The sequence below is a fragment of the Lepus europaeus genome, chromosome 19, assembly GCF_033115175.1.
Source record: "Lepus europaeus isolate LE1 chromosome 19, mLepTim1.pri, whole genome shotgun sequence".
Lineage (NCBI taxonomy): Eukaryota > Metazoa > Chordata > Mammalia > Lagomorpha > Leporidae > Lepus > Lepus europaeus.
The window spans coordinates 13,351,138-13,371,165 of NC_084845.1; the positions used below are offsets into that span (position 1 = coordinate 13,351,138).

Genomic DNA, 20,028 nt, shown 5'->3' on the forward strand with positions numbered 1-20,028 from the left:
CACCCCGATTCCCGGCCAGATTCACGGACCAGGCCAGATGCGGAGTGGGGGGCTGTTCAGGCCCGTCCTGGCTGGAGGAGCCCTGGGGGGACAGGGCTACAGACACGTCCCAGCACCACCCTCACCCCGATCTGGACCCCAGCCGAGGCAGATGCAAGAGGGGGCGGTGCCCCAGACTCCCCCTCAGTGGCCAGGGCAGGAGATGCAGGGCCCCCAGCTTGCTTCATGTATGGCCTCCGGGTTTCTACAAGCTGGCCAGTGATGCTCAAACCTGCACAACCGCGCGGCCCTGGTCTGGCTTTCAGGCCTCTACTATGACCCTGGAGGTAAAATCTCGCTCTTTGTAACTTAAGGGCATTTGACATTTCGAGTGTAGGATTTTTGTTGTTTGAGTTCCAAGGAAGAGAAGTTTGCAAGGCTGGTCCCTGGGTTCTTGGGCAAGTATGTGGTGCGTGTGTGTGTGTGGTATGTGTAGTGTATATGTGTGGTATGTGGTGTGGTGTGTGTGTGGTGTGATGTGTGTGTATGGTGTGGTGAGGTGTGTTTGTGTATGGTGTGTGTGGTATGTGTGGTGTGGTATGATGTGTTTGTGTATGGTGTGGTGTGTGTGGTATGTGTGTTGTGTGTGTGATATGTGTGGTGTGTGTTTGTGTATGGTGCAGTGTGTGTGTATGGTGTGTGTATGGTGTGGTGTATAGTGTATGTGTGGTGTGTGTATGGTGTGGTGTGTGTGTGTGATATGTGTGGTGTATGGTGTGTGTGGGTGGTGTGTGTGTGATATGTGTGGTGTATGGTGTGTGTGTGTATGGTATGTGTGGTATATGGTGTGTGTGTGGTGTGTGTGGTATATGGTGTGTGTGGTATGTGTGGTGCGTGTGTGTGATGTGTGTGTGGTATGTGTGGTGTATGTGTGTCTGTGTGTGTGTGTGTGATATGTGTGGTGTGTGGGGTGTGTGTGGTGTTTGGGATTAGGGACAGGAGGAGGGGACAGTGGACCACACCCTCTGACTACTGACTCCAGGCAGCTGCCCAGCTAGTGAAAACACAAACCATTTCTATGAAACATTTATTTCCTTTGAAACCTCCAGAAACATGCCAGAAAATTCTCAAGACAGGGTTTGGGGAAGGGGGAGGGGGAAGAAAGACAATAGAGAATAAAAAATCCAAATGAAATAAATCAACATATGAAAAAATCCGCTGCTATCTTCAGCCATCAGATAGAATAAGCTCAAATTAAATAGATTTGTTTTGCAAAAATTCTTTAAAAATAACAGAAAACAAAACCGGAAATCATAATTTACCCTTGTCAATGTACATGATTAGGTCCCCAAATGATTAGAATGATCTGAAGACGTGAGGAGACAATTAAAAAGAAGGAAGCAAAGGATCAGGTGAGGGTCCGAGAAAGGGTGGGGCAGGGCTGGAGACGGGGAGGGGGGAGGGAGCGGGGAGGAAGACGGCACAGTAGGCGGCCAGGCTGAGGATGGCTGCTGGGCACAGGCGGGGCAGGACACCACAGGGCTGAGGCTTCCTTCTCCAGACACAATGGCTGCCCCCTGCCCTCGCCCCACCCCTCCAGCCGGCACCTTGGCCTGGTGCAGTCCCCAGAGCCCCCTCCTCTGAGGCGCCGCACCCTGGAGAGAAGGTGGCACACAGCAGGGCCTCTGCACAGGGACTGCACCACCTGGCGCCAGAGTGCGATGCTCTGAGCCAACCCAAGCTGGTGCTTTCCTGAAAGGGAAGCTGCCTGCCTGCCCGCCGACTGTCCCCCTGAATCCTGCCACCGCCCCCAGCCAGCGGGGCACACGCCTCGGTCCTCAGCTGAGGTTGGGGGAGTCCACAGACTGTGGCCATACAGACTTGTTCTGGCGCAACTCTACATGAAAAAATAAATATATATATATATTTTTTGTTTGTTTTTAAGGAAGGAAAAAAAGCAACTCTGTTTCCTGGGTGAACAGCATGGTGCGCGCCGGCTTGCTGCCCCTCATTGCCGGTCAAGAGTGGGCGGCTCGCGGGGTCCTGGGGGCACAGTGAGGGTGTCTGGCGGCGGAGACGGGCTGGGAGGCTTACAAAGAAAACAAAACCAGGTGAGAGATGAAGGCTGTTTCTCTCCAGCTCTGAACTTGGAGCCCCGAGGAGGAGGCCCGGCCGTGGCTGCTGGTCAGGGCTGGGCATGGTGTGCAGAGGGGGAGGGGGGGAGGGGGAGAGAGGAGGGGAGGAGGAGGGGGAGGAGGGAGCCAGCTGGGAGGCAGGTCAGCAGCTGGGAGCCCAGGCGCTGTGGCCTCCGGTGGCGGGAGAGGAGCTGGGAGAAAAGGATCGTAGAACCCGTCCAGTTGTACAAACAGAGCTTCTCTCTCGAAGAAGCCGACTCTGGAGGCTGGGGTTTCCTCTCCATCCTGGGGCCCTCCAGAAAATAATTTAAATTCTAAGAAAGTGCTCCTGGCTGCGCGGCGGGAGGAGGGGTCGGGAAGCCATGCCTCCGTGCTCTTTGGAGCTGGCACACTGTGGAGTGAGGAGTCCTGCCTGTTCCCCCCGGGGCCCTCGCCTCCCTGTTGGGGGGGGGGGGTTCTGCTTCCAAGGTGCATTCTTCCTGGGCCCGCGAGCCCGCACTCGGTTGTGCGAGCCCGCACTCGGTTGTCCGTGGTGAAGAGACTGCCTCCGGCTCCCCTCCCCGTCCTCTGGCTTCCGGTTTCCAGGCCTAGAAGAGGCCGCCGAGGGCCCAGCACAGTGGGCCCTCGGGGGCAGTGTGGGCACGGTCTTGCCCTCAGAGGGAGGCGGAGACTGTGTCACCCTCTGGAGCTGCAGGACCCTGAGCAGACCCAGGCTCGCAGCCATGGTGAGGGCTCCTTTGGCTCCCACTGCCAGCCTGGGGTTTCCAAGTCCGTGGGGGAGGTCCAGGTGCCAGGGCCCTGGGTGGATTATCTCGGTCAGGCCTGCAGGTGACCTGCCAGGGGCTGGGTGGAGGGCGGGGTGCTGGGGGCCGCGGCCTCTCCCCCTCAGAGCTCCTTCTTCTCCCTGCAGAAGATCTCCGCGAACTTGCGCAGCTGCTCGCTGGCAGCCTGCGACTCCTCCTGCAACCGCTGGTTGTTCTGGCGCAGGCTGGCCACCTCCGACTGCAGCACCACTTTGTCCTGCTTCTCCTGCGGGGGGGGGGGGGGGGGGCTGGGTGTCAGGGGCACTGGGCTTGGGTGCTCCCGAGAGTACTCCACAGGGCCTGTGGGCCCTGGCTCCTCAGCGAGTCAGACATCCTAGCTCTGCTGCTGAGGGCAGCTCACAGGGCCTCACAGGGCCTCACTCCCTTCACTCTAAAAGGCGTAGTTGAGGGGCCAACGCTGTGGCGAAGCGGGTGAAGCCCCAGCCTGCAGTGCCAGCATCCCATATGGGCGCCAGTTCAAGTCCCAGCTGCTCCATTTCCCACCCAGCTCTCTGCTATGGCTTGGGAAAGCAGAAGAAGATGGCCGAAGTCCTTGGGCCCCTGCACCCGTGTGGGAGACCCAGAAGAAGCTCCTGGCTCCTGGCTTCGGATGGGCTCAGCTCCAGACATTGCAATCAACTGGGGAGTGGACCAGCGGATGGAAGACCTCTCTCTCTCTCTCTCTCTTTCTCTCTCTCTCCCTCTACCTCTGACTCTCTGTAACTTTGCCTTTCAAAAACAAAAAAAATTTTAAAAAAGGGGGTGGTTGAGAGGTCCTCCCGAGGTCACATCTGTCAAGCCTGCTGTGGAGCAGTCTCCTGACACACATCACCACTACCAGTGACCTCAGGCCACCGTGACAGCCACCCAAGCCTGAGCGCCTGCTGTTACTGTCACTGCCCTGAAAGAAGCAAGCAAGCCTCCCAGGGCACCGGGGCCCTGGGAGTGTCCCAGCAGGCTCCACTGCTTCTTCCCAGACATCTTTATGGGATGACGTAACTTGTCCAAGGTCACACAGCATTAGGCAGTGGGGTGGGGACTTGAACTTGGGCCCTCATGATGCTTGAGGGCCTACATTCTTACCCTGCCACCTTTTTGCCTTTTACCCTTAAGTATACCAGTCAAAGGCTCCTCGGCCTTCATTCTGCTTTCTTCCACACGCTGGAGAGAGGACGAAGAACAACTGGCAAGGTCACCTTCTGGACCCTTCTTGGCCCACACTTGTTAATTTTTTTGACAGGCAGAGTGGACAGTGAGAGAGAGAGACAGACAGAGAGAAAGGTCTTCCTTTGCCGTTGGTTCACCCTCCAATGGCCGCCGTGGCTGGTGCGCTGCGGCCGGCGCACCGCTCCAATCCGAGGGCAGGAGCCAGGTGCTTATCCTGGTCTCCCATGGGGTGCAGAGCCCAAGCACTTGGGCCATCCTCCACTGCACTCCCGGGCCACAGCAGAGAGCTGGGCTGGAAGAGGGGCAACCGGAACAGAATCCGGCGCCCCAACCGGGACTAGAACCCGGTGTGCCGGCGCCGCTAGGCAGAGGATTAGCCTATTGAGCCGTGGTGCCGGCCTAAAAATTTTTTTAAAGTATCAAGGTGCTATGGGAAATAATTCTATTGTCACTTGCTTTTTTTTTTTTTTTAAATTTAAGTTACTGGATTCCCTCTGAATGCTAATGAATCTAAACATCTGTTATTACTTTAATTGGCTGCAGACCCCAGCACTGCCTGAATGTCCTATAATTTATTATCACCATCCTCATGCTCATGTTGATGCACTGTGCACTAGCTCCAATTTTTTTTTTTTTTTTTGCCAACAGAGCAGCCAGGAACATCCTTGCTCCTGGGTCTCTTTGTACCCATGCTAGAAATTTGCAGGGACAAATTCCTTCACAAGTGGAACTGCTGGGTCAACAAGATACCCAATTACACCCTGGATAAATATTGTCCAACTGCTCTCCAACGGGTCCGTCCCAATCGATTTCCCCCCAAGGACGGCTGAGAGTTTCCTGGTGTGCCTGCGAGCACCTGGGCTCTCAGACCCAGCTGGCATGGAGCAGTGTGGTGCATATAGCGCTGAGCGGCCTGCGGCCCGGGCAGTGGGACCAGGACGAGCACACACAAGGCCTTACCTTCTGGAGGTCCGTGTGCAGCTGTTTCAGCATCACTTCCAGCTGGTACACCTTGCCTGTCAGGTCCAGGGGCGGCTCCTCGCTGCAAAGACAGGGGACAAGGTAGGCACGAAGCCCATAGCTGGGCAAGGCCTCTCCTATCCCTGAGATGTTGCCAAGTCTTGTCCTCGCTAGAGTCCTGAGGGTGCCCTGCAGAGAGGCTGAGTGGAAACCGGAAGCCAGCCCTCCTCCTGGCCACGCTCTGTGCATGGGGAGTTAACAGGCCTGTGGAAGGCTGGGCGTAGGCCTGCCCTGAAATGTGCATTCTGTGTGTGACTTTAGGGATAACTCCGTATCCACAGGATACAAAGAATCTGCCTCACAGACCTCCACCGATGACCTAGCAGGAAGCAGACCAGTGGGCCAAAGGGCTCGCCCTTGTGGACGGGACTAAAAGGTCTGCCCATCACTGACAGCCTGCCTGGTTGCACGCATGGTCTGTCTGAGAGCTCTGCTCTCGCACTGGCCTTTGAGGGCGCCGCACTGCTCCCTGGCAGAGGAAGAAGCCCCGGCTCAGGCAGGGGGTGGCACCCATCCAAGTGCTGGTGATGGGATGTGAACCCAGGACCCGCTGCCTGGGGTTCCTCTGGCCCCTGCAGAAGAGGATACACAGCCTTTCCTCCCTCCATGGTGCCGAGTCTTGGGGGCTGGCAGGTGCACAGGAAGCCGGGGCAGAGTCAGGAGCGTGCCTAGGGGCCACAGGTGACGCCACCTGGGCCTCGCAGTAACTGCGGGCCCACATGAGGGTGGAGGTGGAGCTCTAAAGCTAGCATGTGAAGCGAAAAACCAAGAAGAGTCAGAATGAGCCCTGAAAGCTGCTTCACCTGCCCAGCAAACTCGGCTGGTGTACGCTGAGGCCGGCCCGTGAGCGAGCAGGCGAGTGTGAGATGCACCATCTAAATCCACGGACAGGCTGGGAGTGCCATGTACGTTCTTTCTGCCGAGTGAGTGCAGCTCAATGTGTCACACTAAATGTGCGAAGCCATGCGGGAGATGACAGATGTGAGGCGTCTGGCTCCCTGTCCTCCTCCGCCCTCCCCCCACCCACCTTGAGGCCTTCTGAGGGGAGGGCTTGGCCTCAGGTGCCTGGCAGGGAGGAGGTGGAGGGGAAGCATTAGGTGGAAGACTGTGACATTCAGGAATCCCCAGGGGAGGAGACCGAGGAGCAGGCAGGCAAGAGACTGCGGGCAGAGGGGCGGGAGGCTGCAGACGCGAGTTAGCGCATTTCAGAGTTGGAGATGGGAACTGCAAGAGCATTGATTGGAGTTCTGTGGCCACTGGACTGGGCGCTCTGTGACGCTGGGCTTGGCCACTGCTGGTGCCCAGCACACAGGTGGCGTTCGGCTGAGGGAACGGGGTGCGGGTAGCCCACAGAAGCTGCCTCCCACCTGGCTCCCTCCTCCACTGCACAGCCCTGCTCCCAGGTGCCAGGCCCCAGGCAAGCCTCACCTCATGGTGGGGGTGGTCCTGGGGGTCTGGGGCCCCCTCTCCAGGCTCAGGTGGCTGTGGACCGGACTGTGTGCAGGTGGGATGTCCGGGCTCAGGGCTGGGTCATTTAGAGAGAAGAGCGAGACGGCTCTTTGCACTGCCGGGGGGAGGAGGGTAGACAAAGACAGAGAGGGGCTGAGTTCTCTGCGGGAGGGGCCGCTATCCTACATAATCACAACACCTCCATTTTACTGACGACATTTCACAGTAACACACTATTACCTACCATACAGCCATCTTAAAATCTCATCCAGCACTCCTGAGTAACAGCCTATATAACTGTTCCTCCCCCCCCCCCCCCCGCCCCGTCTTGGATTTAACGTTTATTCTCTGAAAATATTTTTAGAGGACACACACACCCCCAGCAGAGGTAATCCCATCACGGAGTCCTCAGGAACCCAGTGCTGGCCTCAAGCATTTTTAACGCACGGCCGCGGCCACTCTGGTTTCCTCCCCTGCACCTCCCTTTATTTCTTATTCTCCCCAACCCCCCCAACGCCTTACGTTTTAAGAACAGCTTCCCCGACACCGCGCTCAAGTGCGTGTGCTCAGGGCACACGGTCTGGGGGATTCTGACGGGAGCTCGCGTGCGCTGAGCACCAGGACCAGGACAAGGAGGGCACGGACCACGCGCTAAGGTTCCTGTGTCCCCAGGGACTCGGCCCTGGTTTGGCTCACTTTCGGAAACTCATTTTAAGGTAATTCTAGACGTAGAGAGCTGTGAGAGGACTGCAGTGAAGGTCCACATCCCCTGCACCCAGCTCCCCTGACGGCAGCACCTGAGAGAACCCCAGCACGAGGGTCCGCACCTGAGAACTGAATGTTGGTAACCACGGACTTGACCCGGACTTCGCCGAGTTTCTCCACTTGCGTCCTCCTTCTGGGTCCCCTCCATCCTGCGACAGTGCCCCACTCTCCCCCTGGGTTTCATGACTTCTGACACACGTGGCCCAGGCGTGGCGGAGCACCTCACAGTGTGGCTTTGTCTGATGTTTTCATGGATTTGGGAGAGGAACAGCAAAGTGATGTGTTCTCCTCAGGGCACCATGTAGGGTCCACGATGGCCGAGGCCTCCCTGGGCTATGGCGGTGTCTGCGGGTTTTCTCATTGTATGGCTACAGCTGGCTTTTTTTTTTTTTTTTTTTTTTTTTTGACAGGCAGAGTTAGACAGTGAGAGAGAGAGAGACCGAGAGAAAGGTCTTCCTTTTTCCGTTGGTTCACCCTCCAAGGTGGCCGCTACGCTGTGCCGATCTGAAGCCAGGAGCCAGGTGCTTCCTCCTGGTCTCCCACGTGGGTGCAGGGCCCATGCACTTGGGCCATCCTCCACTGCACTCCCGGGCCACAGCAGAGAGCTGGACTGGAAGAGGAGTAACCGGGACAGAATCTGGCGCCCCGACCGGGACTAGAACCCGGGGTGCTGGCGCCGCAGGGGGAGGATTAGCCTAGTGAGCCACAGCGCTGGCCATAGCTGTTCCCTTTTTTTTTTTTTTTTTGACAGGCAGAGTGGATAGTGAGAGAGAGAGAGAGACAGAGAGAGAGAGAGAGAGAGAGAGAAAGGCCTTCCTTTTTGCCGTTGGTTCACCCTCCAATGGCCGCTGCGGCCGGCGCATCTCGCTGATCTGAAGCCAGGAGCCAGGTGCTTCTCCTGGTCTCCCAGGCGGGTGCAGGGCCCAACTCCACTGCCTTCCCGGGCCATAGCAGAGAGCTGGCCTGGAAAAGGGGCAACCGGGATAGAATCTGGCGCCCCAACCAGGACTAGAACCCGGTGTGCCGACGCTGCAAGGCGGAGGATTAGCCTGTTAAGCCACGGCGCCGGCCTAGCTGTTCCCTTTTAATGCTCAATTTGTTACAAGTAGGTCACCACGCTTGGCCCACTCCGCATGACCGGGGAGTGAAAGCTCCACCGCTGTAGACACAGAGCGAAAGGGTGTGTGGGCCAGCTTGGAGGCTACATAAACGCCTTGTTTCTACTTCAGTGTCCCCGCTCATTTTCGCAATCAGTAGGCAGAATGGCCTGCACAGTTATTGTGGGGTTGTTCTAATGATCTTTTATTCTCCTCTCCTGCTCGATGTATTCACTGGAATCATTCTGTAGGGAAGTCACTGTGTTGTCGTTTGTCTACTCAGCTATTTACTTACAAGAGTAAGAACGCATTGGCATTTATTTCATTGTGTTGTAACCTGATACTATCATTATTCTGTTGCTCCAACTTTTATTTTTTATTTCATTTGAGAGGCAGAGGGTCAGAGAGAGGCACACAGAGAGTTCCCATCTGCTGATGTACTTTCTAAATGCCTACAACCCCTGGGAGTACAAAGCTGCAAGCCAGGACCCCGTCCAGGAGCCCAGTCACTGAGCCGTCGCTCGCTTCCTCCTCGGGTGCGCATTAGCAGGAATCTGGAGTTGGAGCTGGAGCCAGGGGTCAAGTCCAGGCACCCTGGTTTGGGAGGCGGTGTCCTACTTGCTAGGCGTCTCCCCCAGCTGCTCCAGCCTGGGCCACGGGAGCTCCGTGGTTTGGCTTCTCGTGCTTTCTTCTGCACTCGCCTTTTCTGAGCCTTTCATTGCTTCGTGGTACCACACGTACCTGCCCTCCTCATTATTTTTTATTTGAAATATTTTAAAACAAACCCCACAGATCTTATTTCACCAGTAGAAGCTTCAGTTCTTCCAGCAGATAGGGCTTTTCTCATCGGTAAAACAGCGGTCCTAACACACCTCCCAGAGCAGGGCTGCGAAGGGATGGTGTCTGCAGAGTGACACAGTGCTGGCTCCAAGTAGAACCTCATGTGTCTGAGTCACCTCCTCCAGGAAGCGCCCCAAGCAACCGCCCTCTCCTCTGAGCTCTCGGGCCTCTGCAGGTTCAACCTCATCTGCGCTGTGGTCACTGCTTGGCCATCGTTCCCCAGGGGCTGCCAGGGATTCGACCTGCCTACAACCTCGTGTGTTGAAGTCACTGTTGATTTGGGTTTTTGCCACATGCAGCCAAACCAAACCCGAATCCAATCCAAGGTTCGCTCTGCCCGTCAGGGTCACACACGGGGTCGCAGAGGGCTCACTGCAGCCTGGCAGTTGCTGTTTGGTCGATCAGGTAACTGGGGATCAGACAGACGGAAACACGTGCCCAGGGTTGCAGAGCGAACCAGGGGCAGGGCAGGATCTGGACCCTGTTCCAGGACCCCCCAAAAAGCCACAGGATCCTCTTGACTGTCCTGAAACAGAGAAGGGGCGTGGCCCTGGCACGTGGCCCTGGTGAAAGGCGCCTACCTTCATATGCCTTGGCCGCGTTGACCAGGCTGGACCACTCGAGACCAGCAGCCGTGTCGGGCAGTGGCATCATCCCGGGGTCGAGGCGCCGCAGGGGCCGGTCCCGCCCGTCAGCCAGCGACAGTTCTGAGGCCGAGATGGTGGCTGGTGGGCAGAGTGGAGACGGAGAAACAGCTGAGCATGACAATGTGGCAGTGACCGATAAGCAAATCCATCCTTTTGCTGCCTAGAAGACGTGTACCAGGGAAGCCTCCGGCCAGGGAAGGAAACCGCGGGGTGCAGGCCGCTGTGGGCCCAACTTTATTGTTCTGAATGTTATCAATTTTTGCTTTACTCCCCATTTCTTTTCTTTTTTTCCCTCTCTTGCCCCTTCCCTCCTCGTCTGTTTTTATCTACTTGAGGGGTAGAGAGAGCGAGGGAGACAGAGACCTCCCTTTCGCGGTTCCCAAACGCCTGCAATGGCCACAGGCCTGAGCCAGGCTGAAGCTGGAAATTCAGTTCAGGTCTCTCACAGGGGAAGTAGGACCCAACTACCCGAGCCATCACGGGTACCGTCCAGGGTGCACACTGACAGGAAACGGGAGCTGGGGCCAGTTTTTTTTTTTTTTCAAGATTTATTTATTTTATTTGGAAGAGTTATTATAGAGAGGAGAGGCAGAGGGAAAGAGATCTTCCATCTGCAGGCTCTCCCCAGATGGCTGCAATGGCCAGCACTGGGCCAGGCCAAAGCCAGGAGCCAGGAGCTTCATTCAGGTCTCCCACGCGGGTGGCAAGGCCCAAGCACGTGGGCCAGCTTCTGCTGCTTTTCCCAGGCTATCAGCGGGGAGCTGGATTGGAAATGGAGCAGTGAGGACTCAAACTTGCACCCGCATGGGATGGCAGCGATGCAGGCGGTGGCTTTACCTGCCGTTTTGAATCTGGGTGACGTGGGACACAGGCATCTTCCATGCTCATCGCAAACTGCTCTGCTCTAACTTGAAACAAGGTGCTGGGGGCGGGGCTTGCTGAGAAGTGACATTTGAACAAAGCTCTAAGGGAAGGAAAGGGGGATCCAGGGAGTGACCAGGGTGAAGAACATTCTATGCAGATGAACATTCTAGACAAAAGCCCTGAGGCAGGAAAGTGCCTGTAGGTTAAAGGACCCTGGAGGCTGGCGTGGCTGGGACACAGTGAGCAGGAGAGAGCAGCCAGAGCAGGCTGTGTGGATGGCCCGACCAGAAGATTCCCGACTCAGTGTCCACAGGCTGCCCCTGCTCTGTGGGGGTGGGGGGAGGGAAGAGCAGAGATGGTGATGAGCCAGAGGGGAGATGAGAGGACAGGACCGGGGCAGTGGGCAAGTGGGCACCGTGGTCTGTTCTGCAGAGGAGCCAACAGTATTTCCTGAGGAGTGGATGAAGGTGAGAGACCAGAAGGCAGGTCCAGGAGGGTGTCAAGGTGCTGGGTACTGCGGTGGGTACTGCGCTGGGTCCAGCCGGACGTGGGCTGCGAGATGGGGGCCCGGGGTTTGTTTCTGGAGGTGTTAAGCAGAGGTGCCACTGGACACCCAAGGGGACATCGGGAAGGCTGCAGTTGAGGGGAGGGTTCCAGGGTGCAGAACAGTGTGCACACGGTGTGCCTGGCTGTGGCAGGTCCCTGTGGGGGCTCAGCTGGGACAGGCAGGGCAGAGGCCCCTGGGGGTCAGGTGCTGGGAGAGGCAGCTCAGACTCAGGGCCCCGGGGCCCCAGCTCACTGGCTCCTCACAGCCCCTAGCAGCAGAGGGACAGCACAGAGAGCTCAGGAGGCGGGCCTGCCGGGCCTCGGCAAGGAACTGGTGGAGCCTGACAGGGAAGCAAGCCTGGTCCCTGGCCCCTGAGCACTTCCCGTGCAGGGTGTGCTACGGGGACCACCTCACAGCCCCCCCACTAACAGGAGGAGGGAGTCGTTGTGATCCCTGAGTGTGGTGGAGGAGCACTGGGGCTGGTGCTGGCCCTGCTCTCGGCCCAGCCCCACACGGTTCTGGGGTGCGCTCTCTTGGGCTCAGGTACAAACGTGATTCGGGTGGATTAAAATGCTTGCTCTAGAGAACAGAACTGTAACAACAAATCCAATGACGAGTGCGTAGAGGCTCCCAGGGTTTGCTACGCACTCAGCATTGTGTGAGGTTGTCGTCTGTGCACTCATTTGGTTCTATTAACCTCTCAGGTGGGCACTGTCTCTGGCTGCATTTTACAGTCAGAGACTGAGGCACAGAGAGCAGGGGACCTGGGACACGAGCTCAGGCCAGGTACTGCAGATGCATGGTGTGCAGTGAGCATTCGCCCACCGGGCCCCTGACCACCACGCTCTGCACGGCCAGTGGCCGAGTGGGCACGGGCGACAGGCTCCCAGACCTGCAGGGCCCCTCGTTAAGGAAGTTGGGAAGCAGCTTGGAGGGCTGGGGAGGCCCAGGACTCTGCCAGGCTGAAGCCAGATGGGACTGTCGGGTTCTGACGGAGGGGGTCAGATGGGCAAGACATAGGGTCCTGTCCTCAGGGAGCCCTTCAGCCAGAGAGAGCGACAGATCTCACTCTGTAAGCAGATCAATGGTCCACAGTGAATGGGGCTGTGGCAGGAAACATACAGCAGAGTGATGGGGGCTGGATGGGATGGAGCGGGGAAAAGCTGTGGGGGCCTACAAGAGGAGCCTGACCCAGGCTGGGTGGGGAGGGAGGGCTTCCTGGAGGAGGGGGTGTCTGAGCTGAGACTGGAAGGTGAGGCAGAGTGAGTCACATCTGTCAGGGGAGCCTGTGTGTGCCCCGTGTGCCTACTGCCTGCCCTCCTCGGCTTCCCCTCACCACGAGCTGAAGGCCTACTGTGTGCCAGGCCCTGCCTCCGGCACAGACAGAGCAGCAGACACAGAGTAAGGCTCAGGGACGCGTCAGCCCCACGAGCAGGGCATGCTCTGGCTTGCTCGCGGCTGTGTTCTCAGTGCCTAGGGCCGAGCCTGGCCGCGGCGTGTGCCCCAGAAATGTGTGGGAGGCAGCGCGCAGTGGGGCGCCACGGTACGCTGGCTGACAGGGCTCGCAGCGGTCTTTCAGGAAAGAGCAGCAGCAGACAAGGCCCGAGACAAGCCAGAGCTACCCAGAAGAGGGCTGGGGGAAGAGCATGGCAGGCAGCGGGAACAGCCATGTGGGATGCTCTGAAGAGGGCAGAAGCTGCTGTGCTGGGGGATCTAACGGCAGGCTCCCTGAGGTGCGGGAGGAGGCGGGGCCTGCACCCACCTGGGTGGGTGGACACCAGGGTGGAAGGGAACCATGGAGGAATCTTAAGGAGGAGACGGATTCCCACAAAAGAGCCCCAGCATCTCCCATCCCACCGCTGAGGCATACAAGGCTTCCTGGAGATGATCAGCCCCTCGGCGGAGACCCCCGGGGTGGGCTGTGCCTCTGGATTCAAGATTCGGGTGGGCCTGGGGGACATAAGGTGGCGGACACTGTTCTCATGTCATGCACTCGCACACGTCCGGCAGGGCCCCTTGCTCAGCACACGGGGAAGCCAGCGGTCTGCAGCAGGCGGCATCGCTCACCCCAGGTGGGTAAATAAGAACCATAAATGGCTTCGTGGCCCTTTACACTTGGCACAAACCTCTGCATGGCCTGTCACTCCTGGAGCCATCCAGCTGTGCATAAGGGACTCAAGTGAACTGGGGACACAGCCAACCCCAGCTGGCTCATGGCCTTTTGATGGGGGGTGTGCACAGTGGGGACACTCAGGAAATGCTTGCTGAATTAAACCTGGTAAGCTACACTCCTGTCCCCCTTTCCCCTGCCAAGTGTGGTAAATGGGGGTAGGGAGTCAGGTAAACACACAAAGATTCATGAAGTGTGGCTGACGCTGTGGCGTAGCGGGTAAAGCTGTTGCTGGCAATGCCAGCATCCCATGTAGGCACCGGTTTGAGTCCCGGCTGCTCCACTTCTGATCCAGTTCTCTGCTATAGCTTGAGAAAGCAGCAGAAGATGGGCCAAGTCCTTGGGTCCCCTGCACCTGTGTGGGAGACCAGGAAGAAGTTCCTGGCTCCTGGCTCAGGATTGGCCCAGCTCCGGCTATTGCAGCCACTGGGGAGTGAACCAGTGGATAGAAGACCTCTCTCTGCCTCTCTGTAACTCTGCCTTTCAAGTAAATATATAAATCATAAAAAAAAAAAAAAAAAAAAGACTCAAGAAGTACACTGACTGGGACCGGAACAGGGAGGCTGGGGTAGGGAAGCAGCAAGCGCCGACCCTCAGCACCTGCATTTGGGAGAGGCTGACTTCTACTCTGGCCTCTGATGACCCCAGTCTTCAGGTGCTCCTGACTCCCAGGTAACCCCTCAGGAAACCCCCCCCGCAGTGCTTGGCCAACAGTCCCCTGCTTCCTGGGTGACAACCATAAGGCCCCCATAGAGCTCATGGGCACCCCCAGTTTCTTCTCTCAGATGACCCACCACGGGTGACCTCCTGCCTTTGACCTCCAGGTGACCCTCACGCTTGGGTGTCCCCCACTTCTCCTCCCCAGGCTAACTCCCAGCCCGGGGCCCAGCTCACATTTCTTCTCCAGGAAGCCGTTGCCCGCAGCAGGGATGGCGCTGGGGCCGCCACCGCCGGGCGGGAGGGGGTGCTGGTGCTGGCGGCGGGCGGGCAGCGTGCTGGCTGGGAAGGCGCAGGCGCTGGTGAAGAGCACGTCGCTGGGCAGCCCTGGCTCCAGGCTGGCAGTGTTGGCGAAGCTGGGCTCCCGGCGCCCGCTGCACAGGCTCTCGTCTGACAGTGTCCTCTGTAGGCTCTTCTGTGGCGACTGCTGCCGAGACAGGGAGCGACGCGGGGCACGGTCAGCCTGGCTCACGGGCCCTGGAGGCCTGCGCTAGGTCTGCTTCCACTCTTTCTCGTCAAGGTGCCCCGTTTTCCTGTAGGGATTCCTCTTCCCTACCTCGCAAGCCTCAGGTACTGATGGGCCGCCCCCACCCCATGGCTCTAGAGAAGGGTTCACTCCCCCTGGGCTGTGGGCTGGCAGGACCTAAGCCCGGAGCAACTCGGGTCCATCTCCCTGGGGGAGTGCATGGGCCCACCAGGCTGATGAGGGCCAGACAGGGACAGGAGGTGCAAGTCGGCTCCAGGGCCATCCCCATCCTCGATTTCCCCCGGGACCCCCTGCTCCCCTCCTGCCCCTTTGATTCGGGGGGGGGATGGGGGTGTTTCCACCCCAGGGCTCTCCAGCTGCAGGAAGTCCTTTATTGCTGAATCAATCCCCCTTGGGGCTGCCTGGGTCAGGGACTAGGGTGACTCTGTGCCTCACAGGATGCCCTCACTTCCGGCCACCAATCCAGACAAAAGCAGAGCTGGCGGTAGCCGCAGGCAGAGGGGCCTCCCTGCACGTACCCCTGCGTCTCGCTCCTGCTCTGGGCCCAGGTTGTCCATGATGATGAGCTTCTTCAGGTCGTCCTCTATGGTGGATTTGTAGTTCTTCCGGGGAGACCGCAGGTCTCGGAGGGACGCCCTCAAGCGCGGCTGCCCGAAGACGTTCTTTGTGTTCGCGTCCACCTGCCTGGAATGACAGAGTCGGGGTCAGAGGGGGCTCGGGAGGCTTGAGCCGCTTTCCGAAGCTGTGTGGGTTTCAGAAGGCTGGCTGCCCCCGGGCGAGCCTGCAGCCTTCGCGACTGCACCTGCTGGGAGTGACGGAGCGCTGCCTGGCGTACGCTTTCCACGCACCGTTTCCTTAGAACCCACTCAGAACCTACTCTGAGCTGTGCCTGTGCCAGGCGCTGGGGACGTGACAGCAAGGAGGGGAGACCAACGTTGAACGAATGCAGAGAGACGGAGATACAAAGAGACATCCTCTTGTGAGCAAAAAGCCGTGTTTTGAAGGAAGATAGAGCTCAACAGGGATGGGGGCTGATGGGGCTGGGGCTGGGGCTGGAGGGAGGGGCACCGGAGCAGACTCCTGGAGGGAACAGGAAGGAACCCACATGGCAGAAGAACTCAGTGGAGGCCCTGGGGGGTTCAGGAGAGGCAGGAGTTGGGGTGAGGGGCTGAGCAGTGGAGGGGAGGTCTGGGAAGGGGCAGGGACAGCCAGTGGACACTGATGAGCTGCAGGTGGCACTCGGGACTGCCCCTGGGGAGCCTCTGCCAGCTCAGGGCTGGCGTATTAGCTCCTCATTGGCCTCTGGAGAGATTCAGGCTGGGCAGCTGCTCAGTGCTGGCTGGCTCCATGCCCTCCCCTCGGTGCCCCTATCCAGCCTTTGGGTCAAACCTCACTTCCCAGGTGACAGCTGGGCCCTGACCGCAGGCACGGCCCCCAGTCCCAGGAGGGAAGTAATCACAACTCACAGCACAGCCCTCACTGCGCCCAGGCACCGTCACAAGGGCTCATCGCACAAGGAGCCACTTGCATTACGATGCCCACGCTGCAGATAGGAAACTGAGGCACACAGGGGTTAAAGTGACAACAGCCCCGCTTTGAAGCCAGGCGTTCACTCATTCCTCCACCCTCACGTTTTCCTCTCAGCAGCTCCTGCAGCCTGCAACCGTCTGTCTTTTCCTGTCTGTCTGCCCGGAACTGTAAACCACACCAGTGCAAGGGCTGGGTCTCCCTCAAAACACACATGAACACACGGGATCTCACCATAGCCGCGTGCCTTGAGCACGGCTTGTATCCCATCTCATGGATGGAAGCAGTAAAAGGACAGTGGCGTTAGGCCACTTGTCTCAAGTCCCACGGCCCCGGGATGGAGGAGCCAGGATTCACAGCAAGGCCTCGGGCTACAGAGCCTGGGCGCCACTGCTGAGCTTGCCCGGCGATGGCGGGAAGAGTGGGCGGTGTATGGAGCCCCGCTGCCCTGGATGGAGACGTGCGCTTCTGCAGCAGAAGAGAACCTCCAGATGACGAGCCGTGACTGCCTTTGGGAGGTAAGAGCCTCGTTAGGAGGTGGAAGATGGGACTTTAACTTTTCATCTGCTCATTCTTCTCAACCGTCTGAACTGATGTCCCCACCGTCCTGTGTGGTAATAATAATAACAACCAAACCGAGCTTTAGAAAAGCCGACACCCAGACTCCAGCATTCGGAGCTCAGGAGCGAGAAACCGCCTTTGAGCCCGAGAAGAACTAAGACGTCTTGGGCTCCTGCGGGTTTTGAAGTCTGCGCTTTCTTTCTCTCCTTCTCAGCTGCCTGCCTTGGGATTTCAACAAAGGACAGAAGAGAGGGTGGCAGGCTTTTCTTGTCAGGTCATATTCCTCCCCAAATTAGAATTCCAGGTCTAGCGGAAGTCGGCTCCACTGATACCAGGGAACTGTGTTCTCTGGGCAAATTAAAAGCTTTAGATGTCAAAGGGAGACATGGAAAGAAGACACACAGACTGCAAAGGGTAATGGTGCCTCCAGCTGCAAGAGGACTCCCCCTCCCCCTCCCATTTTGATCATTTCCCAGAATCCCCTGCAAGCAGGCCTGGCCTCCAGCACACAGAGAGGGGCATTGTCCTCAGGCGCTCCCCCTGAGCGGCTGTAAAACGACCTGCGGAAAACTTTCAAGCGGTCACTCTCTCTGGCCCAGCAGTTCTCCTTTAGAAAGGGCAGCGTGAACCCACAGTGCCGTGTGTCCAGGGTACTTCCTGGGGTCCTGTGTGTGCAGCAGGCGTGAGCTGGGGGTGGGGTGGGGGGGCAAGGGATCTGGGTGGGGGGGCACACCCACACAGCCCCAGAGAACTCCTTACAGACGTGGCATGTGAGCAAAGCAGGGTTTAGGGGTCGTGGGAAACTGTTTTTAAGAAACAAAACTCACATACAGCTTGGGTTGGCTTATTGGACTTTACCAAACTCTCGTTTCTCCGGTGCATATGTGGGCAATTCGGTTACTAAAACCTTTCTGCAGCTCATGAAGTCTGACACAGTCTGTCCTGACCCCTCTCTGCCCTCATCTCCCATGCAGGCGCCTCATCGCTCCTCATGAAGATTCATCGGAGGGACTGGCATTGAGGCGTAGTGAGTTAAGATGCCGCCGGCAACACTGGCATCCCATATGGGCACTGGCTGAAGTCCCAGCTGCTCCACTTCTGATCTAGCTCCCTGATAAAGCACCTGAGAAAGCAGCAGAAGATGGCCCAAGTGTTTGGGCCCCTGCACCTACGTGGCAGACCCGGAAGAAGCTCCTGGCTTGGGATCAACTCAGCTCTGACCGTTGAGCCCACTTGGGGATTGAGTCAGCAGATGGAAGACCTATCTCTCTCTCTCCGTCTCTACCTCTCTCTGTAACTCTCTTTCAAATAAATAAAATAAATCTTTAAAAAAACCATAAATTAAGGAAACATCTTTAACACTCTGACCAACAACACTAGATATAATCTCTGATTTGCCCATGTTGTCTAAGTTTGGGTTTTGCCATAACATGGAGTTAAATAACTTAAAGATGAAAGTAAAGAGAAAAATTACAAAGAGTTCTCTACAGTTAGAACCCAGAGAACAGCAGTATTTTTTTTTTTTTTTTGGACAGGCAGAGTGGATAGTGAGAGAGAGACAGAGAGAAAGGTCTTCCTTTTTGCTGTTGGTTCACCCTCCAATGGCCGCTGCGGCCGGCACATTGCGCTGATCCGAAGCCAAGAGCCAGGTGCTTCTCCTGGTCTCCCATGCGGGTGCAGGGCCCAAGGACTTGGGCCATCTTCCACTGCCTTCCCGGGCTATAGCAGAGAGCTGGCCTGGAAGAGGGGCAACTGGGATAGAATCCGGCACCCCAACCGGGACTAGAACCTGGTGTGCCGGCGCCACAAGGCGGAGGATTAGCCTGTTAAGCCACAGCACCGGCCAACAGCAGTATTTTTTAAGAAATGAAAAACGGCAACCTCCAGAGTGAATAGATCTCTACTATAATCTTCCCTGAAATTTTCCTATCCAGTACCTATTGGAGCACCTGTTAAAAAACATGTCCAGGGGCCATCATTGTGGTACAGCTAGACAGTGGCTCCTGATGCTGGCATCCCATGCTGGAGAACTGGTTCAAATCCTAGATGCTGTATTTCCAGTTCAGCTCCCTGCTAATGCACCTGGGAAGGCAGTGGAAAATGACCCATGTACTTGGGTCCTTGCCACCCACATGGGAGATCCAGATGGAGTTCCTGGCTCCAGTCTGGCCCAGACCTGGTTCTTACAGCCATGTGGGGAATGAACCAACAGTTGAAAGATCTCTCTCTTCCTCCTCCTTTCAAATAAGTAAATGAATAAACAAAGATTTTAAAAAAATTATTTATTAGAAGTCAGAAGAAACAGAGAAAGTTAGTTTCATTTTCTGCTGATTTTCTTCCTAAATGCCCGTAACAGCAGGAGCTGGGTCAGGCTGAAGCTAGGAGCCTAGAACTCAACCCGAGTCTCCCACATGTGATGAGGACCCACGCACTTGAGTCATCACCTGCTGCTTAGGTGTGCTGAGCAGGGAGCTGGGAACAGAAGTGGAATGGGATTCGAACTTAGCTATTCCAATACAGATGTAGGCTTCCCAAGCTAGGGCGTTAACTACTGTGCCATGTGCCTGCTCCACAGTGACGTCTTTCTCCTGTGACAGAAGGCCCAGAGTGGAAGGTAACCAGTAGGTCAGACTTGGCTGGCTCTGATTCCAGCTAACTTGGAATTCTGGCCTCTTGCTGGGGTGGATCCCTTGGGCCTGGGCTAATTAAACTAATTAGCGTCATCATAAGCCTGATTGAGCTGGGGGTTCTGCCTATGTGGCTGGCAAGATACTTGCCAGAGCTGTACCCTGGGTGGCAGGTGGATTTTCCTGGAAGGACAGTAGGGAGAAATCAGTGGTGATCTGGGAATCCCTAAACCGAGGAAGGAGGGAGCACGAATGCCAGGGTCAAGCATTTGCTGCCAGAGGCCCTCGGCCCACTGAGCCCTCACACCACCTCTGTGATGCATCCCCACCTTTCCCATCCTGTGGCTGGGGAAACGGGGGTACACTCAGAACACACATCTGCCTGAAGGCCTGAGCTACCCCACGATCCACCCGTGAAGCAGGCAGCGCTCAGGGTGCAGCTCTGAGTCTGGGCACTCACCTGGGGCCAGTGCATTAGCCCTCGTGGTGAGCGGGACAGGCAGGCTGTACCTTCTAGGCCAGGGCACCAGTACTCCACAGAGCTCCCGACACCTCCGGATGGGTAGCCGGGATGTGGCCCACAGCAGCAGCCACAAAGCCCTCACCTCCGGAGCGCTCCCTCTCTC

The 20,028-nt window shown here is 57.3% G+C and overlaps 1 protein-coding gene across 3 annotated transcripts in view; it reads right to left on the reverse strand.

Annotated features, from left to right (window-relative positions):
* Nucleotides 1–1,043: 1,043 nt before the first annotated feature.
* The window catches only part of SIPA1L3 (signal induced proliferation associated 1 like 3), a 238,772-nt gene continuing 219,787 nt past the window's right edge, over nucleotides 1,044–20,028 (reverse strand). For 2 of the 3 annotated variants that reach the window (XM_062176107.1, XM_062176108.1), the window contains exons 17-22: nucleotides 15,206–15,371; nucleotides 14,378–14,627; nucleotides 9,837–9,980; nucleotides 6,533–6,668; nucleotides 5,045–5,126; nucleotides 1,044–3,143 (exon numbers count right to left, since the gene is read on the reverse strand). In XM_062176107.1, coding sequence (XP_062032091.1) covers nucleotides 3,000–3,143; nucleotides 5,045–5,126; nucleotides 6,533–6,668; nucleotides 9,837–9,980; nucleotides 14,378–14,627; nucleotides 15,206–15,371 — 922 coding nt within the window. In that variant the 3' untranslated portion in view covers nucleotides 1,044–2,999. The remainder of the gene's footprint in view (nucleotides 3,144–5,044; nucleotides 5,127–6,532; nucleotides 6,669–9,836; nucleotides 9,981–14,377; nucleotides 14,628–15,205; nucleotides 15,372–20,028) is intronic. The other variant, XM_062176109.1, reaches the window with a different exon arrangement.